We start from the raw sequence: 12842 nt of genomic DNA, 5'->3' as shown, positions 1-12842 counted from the left end.
TACAGACCACAGGGAGTCAAACATCTGTATGATTCTTCATGTACAGACCACAGGGAGTCACACATCTCTATGATTCTTCATGTACAGACCACAGGGAGTCACACATCTGTATGATTCTTCATGTACAGACCACAGGGAGTCAAACATCTGTATGATTCTTCATGTACAGACCACAGGGACTTTTTCAGTCTGTTCAAAAGATCTCCGGCAGTTTAATATTTATCTATTTAATAATGTAACTGGGAGAAAAAAAAATTTCAATTGGATTTGCAGAAAAGAAATGACTTCAATTCTCGCTGAATAATTCATCACACCTTCTTATTTCCTACCGGGTCCAAAATCCCCCGACATTCCTCCGAACGTACAGATGAAACTTTTGCTTTTCTGACTCAGATTTCGGTGGATGAGAGATACAGTAGATACAGTAAAAAAATTATCCTAAAAAAGGAAAATTATACACTCTAAATGTTACAAAATTACTATTTCCGAATCGTTTAAGAGACCGTGAGCTTCACTTTGCTCTTAAACCAACCTCCAGCGTACGGCTGGAGCCGTATTAATAAATCATGAAGCCGCTTTAGTCTGTTGTTTGAATTCATAGTTTGTCGTCTTCTCAGCGGGTTTTTTTTGTGGTGATCCTCGTCGTCATGGAAAAGATACACGATCTGCACGGAAAGCAGCCACTTTAAACACAGTCATCATCCAAACCCTCACGGAATTCATTACATCTGACCTGGCAATTCAAATCAGATTGTTTCTCTGAATAATTCCTTTCCCAGTCTATGCAGATCCTCAGGTCCCGTTCTCAGATTGCTTCTGTTTCTCTCGTGCAAGAGCTTTAAAGAGCTCTGGTGGTGAGATCTGCAGGTGAAAGGTCAGATGCTTTTGATTGTAATGTTCTCTGACAAGTGGAGGTTGTTTAATGTGATGCTTTATGCCTCCCTGAGGATGGCGAGTCTTTTGTGAGCGAGTGCCAGGACACATCTGCTGTCTGAATTATTTCTACAAGTGTGTGTTTGTGTTCTTTTTTAAATTTGTTTTTTTAGTATTGTTATTGTGAATATTTATTAATTTTGATCCTTTGTTTTTTATTTTCTTCTTCCCCTGTGATCCACCTCAAGCCCATCAACATGTACGCACGCACACACACACAAGACACACGCACACACACACCGACACACACAAACACAGAGACACACGCACACACACACACACACACACACACACACACACACACACACACAGGGACACACACACACAGAAGACACACAGAGAAGACCTGACTGTGAACAAATTAATGAACACACACACACATAAACAGAGACGCACGCGCACGCACACACACACACACACACACACACACACACACACACACACGACACACATGGAAGACCTAACTGTGAACAAATGAATGAAATGTGAAAACTAATCTCCTGTCCCGTAGGCACTGTTCCTTGTTTGTGTTGTTAGGTTTGTGTTGCTCTGTTAATGTTCCGTGTTTGTGTTGTTAGGTTTGTGTTGGTCTGTTAATGTTTTGACGACGGACACAGTTCTGCAGTCTGAATTATTTCAATAAGTGTGTGTTTGTGTTAATCTCTGTTGACTGTGAACCCGGAGCGGGATTTAGACTTCTTCACATGAAGCAAAAAGTCCCGATTCTGGGTGTTAATGTGTGGCACGACTTTTCCAAATGTATGTTTTTTACTTTCATGCATCTCTCCTTACTTTTAGAGTTTCCTACCCTGCCTTCACTTTCATCTAGAGCGGATCAGAACCACGGACAGCATTGGTGCAGGACGGACATGTCGGTACCTGGCTGCTGAAGGTGATGTGGTAGGTGTCGTACTGGACGCCAGGCGGAGTCCAGAGCAGCGTGACGGACGACTCTGTGACGTCCCTGGTGCTCAGCTGGGAAACCCCCGACATGGCTGAGAGAGAGAGAGAGAGGGAGAGAGACAGACAGAGAGAGAAAGAGAGAGAGACAGAGACAGAGATAGAGAGACAAAGAGAGATACAGAAAGACAGAGACAGAGCGAAAGAGAGACAGAGAGAGAGAGAGAGAGAGATACAGAGACAGAGACAGAGAGAGAGAGAGACAGAGAGAGAGAGACAGATAGAGACAGAGAGAGAGACAGGCAGACAGAGACAGAGAGACAGGGAGAGAGACAGAGACAGAAGATCTGAGTACTTCTTCCACCGCTGAGACATTGTTTTTTCTTTAACGTGTGTGGGTGATAAAGTTGTGTTCCAAATTTCTCCAGTCTATCACAGTTTATGATTCTTTACGACCGAGAGAATCATTTTATTTTCTGTCACGTTTTATCTCCGTCTCATTATTTACTCCTCGTCGTGAAGTGCAGTTCCTGAAACCACAGAAACGTGAAACATGTGGCAGTGCGTTCACGACTGCACAGAGTGAACGCGATAATAATTCACAGGTTGGTTTTACTGCACGAGTTTCTCATAAAACGAGGGCTGAAAAATTCACGGCTCAGACCGAGCGGGTCACTCAGAGTCTGACGTCACGGTTCCTGTTACCAAAGAAAACTCAAACATGAGGCACGTGCATTTAGAAACTGTTTCAAACAATTTGACACGAACTCCGTAATAAAGGAAGGTGTGAGAAAAAGCAGATCAGATCAGATCTTTTCCATCAACCCGCTTTTATAGGAAGATTCTCAAGATGTTGAAAAAAAATGGGGTGTCAAACTCAACTTCACTAAGGGCCACACTGGAAAATGAGAATTACATCCAGGGCCAGACAGAGTTTATTGGCATGCTTTTATTTAATTGAAAAAGTACAAATATTTTTGACTGGTGCGATTGCATGTCCCATATATTTTCACTTACAGTTCGGTCGACATTAAAGCCCTTAGTATAGTCAGCAAAAGTCAATGAAAACCATAATTCTGAATGCATTTTTAAAAGCCAGTCATTTCATGGATCCAGGATACTATGCATCCTGATAAAGTTCCCTTGAGAGGTGATCTTATGGAAAGTACCCCACGCCAATCTCCAACACACCATACCTAGAGATTGGCATGGGGTACTTTCCATAAGATCATCTCTCAGTGCAAATCAAACCAGCTATCAGGCTAACTGAAATAAAACCATGCCAATCTCTAGGTATGGTGAAGGGTATGTGATGATGGGGGGCTATTTTAATTCCAAAGGCCAAGGGAACTTGATCAGGATGCATAGTATCCTGGATCCATGAAATAACTTGCCTTTAAAAATAAAAATCTGCCTGCCTCTATGGGAATTTAACATAGGGGTGTGTATACTTAGGCCCCCTGTATTTTAAGGAAGAACATTTATTTATTCACGATACATTATTCATTCACAAAGGAAATTGGTGCCCTTAATGGTTGGTTTTTTTTAATTAAGGCATTAAGATCAATTTCCAAAAGATGACTTTTTTATTCCTCTTTTTAGTCAACTTTAGCATGGGTGTGTAAACGTATGAGTGCCACTGTACAAACTCTCTGCTTCTTGGGGAATTTCTAAGTCTCAAAGTCGACAAATCTGCCAAATTCTGCTTTGAGTGTCGCGTAAACACACGTTTCAAATACGTAATGGACCTTTTTCACAGCAGACATTTTGACTTGTCATAGTAGGAAAAGCACAGCTAAAAACTGATAACCTTAACGATGGCTCAGTTCCATCAAGTGTCCCAGGAAGATTTCAGTGAGTCAGCATGCCGAATACCAGGGCCTCTCCTAAGTGGAATGCAGCCATCAGTAATGGTTTAATACCAGGGTCTCTCCTAAGTGGAATGCAGCCATCATTAATGGTTTAATAACAGGGCCTCTCCTAAGTGGAATGCAGCCATCAGTAATGGTTTAATACCAGGACCTCTCCTAAGTGGAATTCAGCCATCATTAATGGTTTTGAATACACCTGTGCTTTTCCTACTAGGACATGTCAACATGTCTGCCGTGAAAAAGGTTTATACGTATATACGTTTTTTGGCTTGGCGCACAACTAGGTGGGACAAAATTCATTGTGAACCTAAAGTTATATGCGGGCCGGATCAATACGTGCGAGGGGGGGCCGGATTCGGCCCGCGTGCCATTAGTTTGACACATATGGTTAACACTCTCGTACACACATGTCCTGTGTCCGCCGTGGCACAGAAAGCTGTTTATGCAGTAGCGGCCTGAGCGAGTTTTATGGGCAGCAGATCTGGATCCTGTTGCTCTGTTAATGAAACACTTCCGTCACTGGAAGCCGCTTCCAAAACAGACAAGCTAATGCTCTAACGTAGCCGCGGCAACAACAACGACGACAAAAAAAAGGGAAACAAAACAGCAACACGGCTCACTCACACGACGTATCAGATTCAGAGTTATTAATTAATTTTAAATTGTCAAAGAAAGTAACGTGGATGGTTCCATACGACGCTCTTAACAAGTAAGTACACTCTTCATTGAATTTGGGTGTTTTTTTCTATTTTATAGCATTTGAAAAAAAGAAAAAGAAGGTTGAAAAAAATGACAAAAATGTCAGAAAAAGCTTCAAAAATTTGAGGAAAAAAAATTGACAAAACCATTGGGAAAAAAAAGTACAAAAAACTTGGAAAAAAGTGACAAAAAAATTGGACATCAGGAAAAGTGACAAAAACGAAAAAGAAATGTTGAAAAATAGTTTTAATTTAAACGATACAGCATTTAAACAAAGTTTTGTGTCGGAGTTTGTAACATTCGAAAATCTTAATTCTGACTTAAAGATTTTTATTTTCACTGTAAATGCATATCGGTTCCAAATATCGCTTATCGGTTTCATTAACTACTAATAAAAGGTATCGGCCTTGACAAACCAGTATCGGTCGACCCCTACTTTTTAGGCTACTTAAAGTACTCATATTATACTCATTTTCAGGTTCATAATTGTATTTAGAGGTTGTACCAGAATAGGTTTATGTGGTTTAATTTTCAGAAAACACCATATTTTTTGTACTGCACATTGCTGCAGGTCCTGTTTTCACCCTGTGTGTTTAGCTCTCTGTTTTAGCTACAGAGTGAGGCATTGCATTTCTGTCCCATCTTTGTTGGGAGTCGCACATGCTCAGTAAGTACTGCTAGCTAGTCAGAAGCAGAGTATGAGGGCGTGCCCTGACAGTACCTAGGTAAGGACTACTAGCCAGTCAGAAGCAGAGTATGAGGGCGTGCCATGCTAGCAGCTAGGCGAGCATTATAACGTGTGTTACAAAGTGACCCACGTTTGTCTCTGAAGTAAAGGCTGGACTACAATAGATCTGTTTGGAGCAGTTGGTGAACAGTGTTTTCTGTTGGAGATGGTAAGTCCCTTTGGGGTGGACTTTGGGCTTTTTCACTTTGTTAACCTATAACATGCACAAAAAAGATATATAACACAATAAAGGAAAGGGGAAAAGCCAAAAAGCACAATATGAGCACTTTAAGTAAAAGTACTTTGGTTAAAATAATAAATTCTCCATTTAAAAATCCATCTGTTAGAGTGATCTGATATTGATTCAGGAAATCATCGGCGATACCCAGTCCCATTCCAGACACAGTTCAGTTTGTCTTCTTGACAATCCCCATTTTGCAGCAATAAAATTGCAGTGAGATGAACAAACAGAGAAATGCATCTTTTTAGATGAAACAGATGTTGACAAAGTTTCCTTCTGGGGACATCATTTTGAAATTGGGACAAATTTGAAGTTGGAAAAAAGGTAGTATATTGCAATGTATCGCAGAATATTGCAATAATATTGTATCGTGACATAGGTATCATGATGATATCGTATCGTGAGGCCCAACCCTAATAGATAGTGTAATTTGTTGGCTTTGACTCACCGGTGTCACAGTTGGGTCCGGTCATGCCGTCCTCACACTGGCTGCAGTCCGCTCCGGTGAACCCTCGCCGGCAGACGCACCTCCCTTTGACGCACCGCCCCTTGTTGTTGCAGTTACCGGGACAGCCTTTGGCGCCGCAGTCCGGCCCGGCGTAGCCCACGTCACAAACGCACTTCCCGTTCACGCACTTCCCGCGGTTGCTGCAGTTGTTGGGACAAGCTTTGTCAGAGCAGTCCACCCCGGTGAAGCCGTCGTTGCACACGCACTGCCCGTTAATGCAGCGCCCCCTGCTGTTGCAGTTTCCCGGGCACGACTTCTCAGAGCAGTCCGCGCCACTGAAGCCGCTGTCGCACACACATTTACCGTCCACGCACCTGCCGCGGTCGCTGCAGTCGTTGGGGCAAGTTCTTTCAGAGCAATCCGGTCCGCTGAATCCATCATTGCACACACACTCCGTCGATGCAGCGCCCCCTGCTGTTGCAGTTTCCCGGGCACGACTTCTCAGAGCAGTCCGCGCCGGTGAAGCCGCTGTCGCACACACATTTACCGTTCACGCACTTCCCGCGGTTGTTGCAGTCATCTGGACAGGCCTTCTTTGAGCAGTCCGGGCCGGTGAACCCAGGGTTGCACACGCACTCTCCGTTGACGCAGCGCCCCCTGTTGTTGCAGTTTCCCGGGCACGACTTCTCAGAGCAATCGTCGCCGGTGAAGCCGCTGTCGCACACACATTTACCGTCCACACACCTGCCGCGGTCGAAGCAGTCATTTGGGCAAGTTCTTTCAGAGCAGTCAGGACCATTGAATCCATCATCGCAAACACACTCTCCGTTGACGCAGCGCCCCCTGTCGCTGCAGTTTCCTGGACAGGAGTCCTCAGAGCAGTCCGCACCGGTGAAGCCGCTGTCGCACACGCATTTCCCGTCCACACACCTGCCGCGGTTGCTGCAGTTGTCGGGGCAGCCTCTCTGCGAGCAGTCGGGGCTGGTGAAGCCAGGGTCGCACAAACACTGTCCGTTCACGCACCGTCCGCGTTCGTTGCAGTTTCCGGGACAGTTGGACTGGCTGCAGTCGGGTCCGCTAAAACCGGGGAAGCAGACGCACTTTCCGTCCACGCAGCGACCCTGATCACTGCACTCGTTGGGACACTCGCCCATCTCTGGTTTGATGGAGCAGCCTGCACCTGAAGCAGAAGGGACAGACGGGTTAAACGAGGGAGATGACACACAGAGACACATCTTACTGGGGCGTGAATTTCATCCAACAGTTGGGAGAACCAGTAAACATAGAATTTCTCAAGAGCAATTTATGAAGGTGACAAACATAACACAGCCAACGTTGCACTTGTACTTGTACTTGTATAGGAAATGTTTACACAGAGTAAAGCCGTGCCATTAAAATAGGGCCCTGAGTCTTATTCGATGAAAAAGGTGACTAAACTGACCAAAATACTGAAGCGATTCAAACTTTGTTCGTCTTGAGACGACCGGTCACAGGACAGTTAAGTTTAGCCGAGAAAAGGTGAAGTTACGGTAAAGTCAGAGGCTGTTGCAGTTGAGTTCAGCAGACTAAAGGTCAGCGTCATTCGGCGACGACAGTTAAGTTTAGACACCAAAATTACTAAGATCAGAAAATTATTTAGTTTTTTAATTACGTTTTTGTCCATTTTTTCCGCTTTTTCCAACAAATGTCACTTTTTTCAACGTTCTTTTGTCATAGTTCTGATATAGAAAGTTTTTGTAAACGGGTGGGAGGAGGGTTAAACTGGAACTGAACTGCTCTAGAGTTTGTACTAGTATTCTTATAGTAGTAGAGCTAAAGTTCACCCTGAGCTCCACCAGGGCAGGGACAGAAGCTTTGCTTTGCTGCAGTTTCATAATCTACTTTAATTTGAAACATGTCTTGAATTATTTGGGACAGTCTCCTGTTCCTTCTGTAGTATTCAGAGGGGGGTGATGGTTGGAGGTCTAATCCTCTCTCATTAGAGTGTAACGCAGCCTTGTTTCGACTAATTAGACAAGGGTGGAGGGAAGCTGCACTGCACTGGGAGGAGACGGAGACTGAGATCACACTGGCACAGTGAGCTGAGGACACACACACACACACACACACACACACACACACACAACACACACACTTAGCTCATGCTCTGAGCGCTGCCAGTTTCAAATGGGATCAATCCTGAGGTCAGCTCCACTCTGACGGAAGACGTGAGTGGTGGACTGAATCGAACGTAAATCTGTCAAAAGTAATTTAACTGACAGCACAGCAACTAACGATTATTTTCACTGTAGACTAATCTGTAGATTATTTTCTCGATTAACCGGTTAGTTGTTGGTCTCAAAAATGTCAGAAAATGGTGAAAAATGTGGAAAAAGCCAAAGATGACGTCCTCAGATGTCTGTTTTGTCCACAACTCAAAGATATTCAGCTTACTGTCAACAGGGGAGAGAAGAAACTAGAACATACTCACATTTAACACGCTGCAGTCAGAGTATTGAATTATCAAAACAGTTGACAACATCGATTAAATGATTCATCTTTGCCGCATTGGTCCATGTTAAAAGAAAAAAAAAAAAAGGTGAAACAGCCAGTATAAGAGTCTCATTCTGCCCTATTCTCTCAAAAAATAAAAATAATCAGAATGTAAAATTGTCATCTGTCTGCTGCAGCAGGAGGTCACGCTAGTAATGCTGTGTGTGTGTGTGTGTGTGTGTGTGTGTGTGTGTGTGTGTGTGCAGGATGAGTCAGTGGAACAGGGGAAGCAGTGAAGTAATGTGAACTCATGCGATCGGCTGAAACAAAGACATGTGCAGACGATTGGGCAGATTGCGTCTGAATGAGTCGCAGCAGGACAAGATGACAGACGAGAAATAAATGGGCTGCGAACTGTGAGTCAGACCCAACATTATTATATTGATTCATGTTTTTACAATTATTTATCTGAGGGAACGCTCGGCTTCATATTTCATAGAGGTTTTAATGTGGACCGCCGCAGCTTGATGTCTTTAACTCTCCTGTTGTCCTCTGGGTCAAATTTGACCCATTTTTAAAAGGTTTCTATATAAAAACAATTGGGTTTCTTTCAACCAAATTGTCAAAAAAAAGTAACGTGGATGGTTCCCTACAACGCTCTTCACAAGTAAAATAAATGATCGGTGCACTGCTTTCATTGAATTTGGGTGTTTTATTCAATTTTATGAAAATTTGAAAAAATAAATGATAAAAGAACGTTGAAAAAAGCTTCAAAAACATGGGAAAAAAAACCAAAAATTCAAATAAAGTGCAGAAGAAATCGACAGAGACATCGAAAAAAGTGACACAAAACTTGGAAAAAAGCAACAAAAACGCAGGGAAAAGTGACAAATGTCGAAAAACAACCAAAGCTATAGTTACGACCAAAAAAAAAGAAGTTTTAATTTTAAATTTTGACCCAGATAAATTTCAGGTTGCACGGTCGACAGGAAGACAACACAAGGGTTAACTCTCTTTCTGCTCCATCCATCCGTATATCACGAGTCCCGTATGGGTCTTCCTGCTCGTCCTGGTGACCGAGCCTTAGCAGCAGTTGCTCTGCCGCTGTTGAACGCGCTTCCTATTGTCATACGATCTTAAAAAGTGGCGATGACTGTTTAAACTGGCTTTTGTCTTGTGTTTGTAAATGTGTCCGTTTTAAAGTTTAAGTTTAAAAGGACAATTCCGGCGCAAAATGATCCTAGGTGTTAATAACACATGTGTACCGAGTCGACCGTTCTCTGGGATATGTTTTCATGCTAGCTTATAACGCTAGCCGTCGGGGCAGAGGGTAAAGTCGAACGCCGAACGCCCTGCAACCAGTAACACAGCTCAAGCACGGCGTTCTGCGTTCGACTGGTTGCGACTGTTTTCCCAAGATGGCGCATGCCTGTATACGTGAAGGATACCGTCTTTCTAAACTATCTTTTTAATAAACTGTCTGTACACTTACAAAGTTCTCAGTGCTTCGGTTTACATGTAGGGACCCTCGTTATGCTACCGTGGAAGTGTGGCGCTATTTTGAGCCTTGTTAGTGGTATAAAATAGAGATTTCTTTTTAATTTACCCTCTGCCCCGATGACTAGCAATATAAGCTAATTAGCGGTTTGCGCTAAAACTGGTCACATTCGATTAGCATGAAAACTTTACTCGGTAATCATGTGTTATTAACCCCTAGGATCATTTTGCACCGGATTTGTCCTCTAAGTTTTATTTCCATTGTCATTTCATATTCTTTTTTACTTGTTCATTTTACTGTTTAAGGGTTATGTGGGCCCCTTCGCCGGCCAAACATCTGTAGGAATAAGGCAATAGACTACCAGGAGCAGGAACATCTGGATTTTTTAAGTGTCGACAGAAGAAGGGGAGAGGTGGTAGAGGTCTACTCGGTCTTCTCCAGTGTAAAATAAAAAGTCCAATTTCTCTTATGAAGCATTTTGTGACTTTGTCTATAAAATTTGCTATACTAAATACACTTATTATTCCTGTAAATGCTCTTTATCACATTATTTGTTTTTGGCTATGGGAGACTAGGGAGACAGCAATCAGTTGTATGACGGATGACCACTTTTTGGCAGGACACCGGTGAACCACAATCAATGAACCTTCTAGGGATGTATCAACTCCCCACCCCCTGTACACACACACACACACACACACACACACACACACACAGTGCGTTTCACTATCTTTGTGGGGACCCATCATTGACATAATGCATTCCCTAGCCCCTTACCCTAACCTTAACCATCACAACTAAATACCCAACCTTAACCCTTACCCTCAGCCTAACCATAACCTAATTCTATCCCTAATCCTAAAACCAAGTCTTAACCCTCAAACAGCCCTTTAAACTTGTGGGGTCCAGCATTTTGGCCCCACAAAGTTGTCCGGACCCCACAAGTATAGTTAAAGAGGAACACACACACACACACACACACACACACACACACACACACACACACACACACACACACACACACACACACACCTGAGATGATGGTGTGTGTGTGTGGTTTTACCTTTGCTCTCCTTGGAGGTGCAGCAGCCTCCCTCAGCTCCTCCACACTTCTCCCTGAGGGACGACACCTCCCTCTCCAGCCTCTCCAGGCGCTCGCGCAGGGCAGCGAAGTCCGCCTCGCAACCACAAGACCCGGACCCCGAACCCGACGGGACCAGTTTGATCTTATGGGTCAGGATCAGAGGGGAGCCGGGGGTCAGGTCGATCTCTTTACCTGGTGAGACCAACAGGTTGGGTTAAAAAACGTGGGGGGAAGGAGACGGAGACTGAACTTTAGATGCCCCCTCCAAGCCCGACTGAAGTCCTGTTACCTCCCCGGCTGACATCGGATGACTCCCCCTGAGTGACGCAGCCTTCTGAGATAACCACCTGAAACAGAGATAATGTGAAAGGTCAACTCTACTGTGTTATTGTCAGTCCTTCCAGAAAAATCCTTGATTATGCGGCATGTTTTCTTAAAAAATGCGATGGAATATGCAGGATATTTATGCAATTTTATGCGATGAAATTGCGGGAACTTGCAAAAACTGCGGTTTGATAAAAAAAGAGAAAAAAAAAGTGATTTCCCCCCCCCCCCACACCCTGCTTTTCGATGATGTTCATGTCGCGTAATTACGTCACTTCATAACGTTCCCATGGCAACAGGGGAAAATGGCTGCTCTTGTGTGAAGTAAACGCAACATTTTTCAACTTTCTGTTAAGGTATATGTGACTTTTTTTGTAACGAAAATAAGGGGATTATGAAATCATGGAAGCACCGCATATTTTGCACGGAAATCGGCAATTTCTGAGGCGAAAGTGCGGCGTACTTGAAAGAATGCGGCCCCCGCATAAATATGCATACTTTGGCTGATTATGCATTGAATTATGCGATCGCATAATCGCGTTTTTCTGGAGGGACTTTATTGTGCTATCTTTGCTGCATCTGTTAACTATTTGTCTGGATCAATGGAAGTTCATTTCCAAGATGAAGCCCAATCTCTGTGTGCTGCCGTTCTCAAACTCCCTTCGCTATCGGAACCAAAAACAAACTTTGAGCAATTAAGCGACAAGATTTACAAACATATACAGTAAAGTATACCCACTGCAATGCATTAAGACAAAAAAGAAAAAGGCAGTTGGGCTGATCAGTCTCCCCGAGTTGGTCAAAAAAGTGCCTCGGAACACACTGAAGAGACGAGATGTAATACGTCTCCATAAAAGCAGGCGGCCCAAAAAATTAAAACCGGCAGCTGATTGGACGTCACGTGGGGTCTGGTTTCTCCGGAAATTCAAAGCTAGACTGTCATGGCGGCTTGTTCAGAATACGATCTCATATTGGACTAAAATAGTTCACCGAAAACGTGTTTCTGAAAACATTTTAAGCGAGAAATAGGCCGTTGCAGTTGCTGAATCTGTCTTCATTTCAGATCGATAAAGGTCAGTTTAAAAGATTTTCGTCAGATTTTGAGAGACTCTAGTCACGCTCATCCCGCTTCCTCGTTTCCAGGTTAGCTCTCCACCAATCAGATGGGTCGTTTGAGTCCAACTGCCGGCAGTGCCCGCCCCCGCTGATTATACATGTCAAATTGGCCAAAATGAACGCCGACGGCCCCTCGGACGGACGTCAGCACGGGACACACCGAACAGACTCGAGTCACCGACCTCGCCAGACTGTCCCACGGCCGATTATCGGCTCGGTGTGTCCGGGCCTTTAGACCAGCGGTTCTCAAACTTTTCAATAATGTACCCCTTTTGAATCGTACCCCCTGACCAGCGCTAATCATTTTCGGTAGGATAAAAAAAAGTGTATATGAAGAGGAAAGGTACAGCGCTGTATGCCAGCGATAGATTTACTAAACAACAGCCTTGTAACTGAAAAAAACAAACATTTAAATGCTAATAAGAAAAAGAAACAAAAACTGTAAAAAAAAGAAGACAAAAACTTGGATAAAGACGGTAGAAAGAAGGAAGGAAGTAAGGCAAGAATAGGTCAAAATAGTATCAAAAAC

General features: G+C 43.7%; 1 protein-coding gene across 1 annotated transcript in view; it reads right to left on the bottom strand.

The window, feature by feature from the left end:
- Nucleotides 1-12842, bottom strand: part of LOC120571106 (tenascin-like) — a 50460-nt gene that overhangs the window by 33129 nt on the left and 4489 nt on the right. The window contains 5 exon segments of the mRNA XM_039819789.1: nucleotides 1813-1928; nucleotides 5820-6271; nucleotides 6273-6999; nucleotides 10853-11065; nucleotides 11163-11220. Coding sequence (XP_039675723.1) covers nucleotides 1813-1928; nucleotides 5820-6271; nucleotides 6273-6999; nucleotides 10853-11065; nucleotides 11163-11220 — 1566 coding nt within the window.

Source organism: Perca fluviatilis, chromosome 13 (genome assembly GCF_010015445.1).
Source record: "Perca fluviatilis chromosome 13, GENO_Pfluv_1.0, whole genome shotgun sequence".
Classification (NCBI taxonomy): Eukaryota; Metazoa; Chordata; class Actinopteri; order Perciformes; family Percidae; genus Perca; species Perca fluviatilis.
The sequence above is the reverse complement of the archived record's forward strand: the minus strand, read 5'-3'. Positions and strand labels throughout refer to the sequence as shown.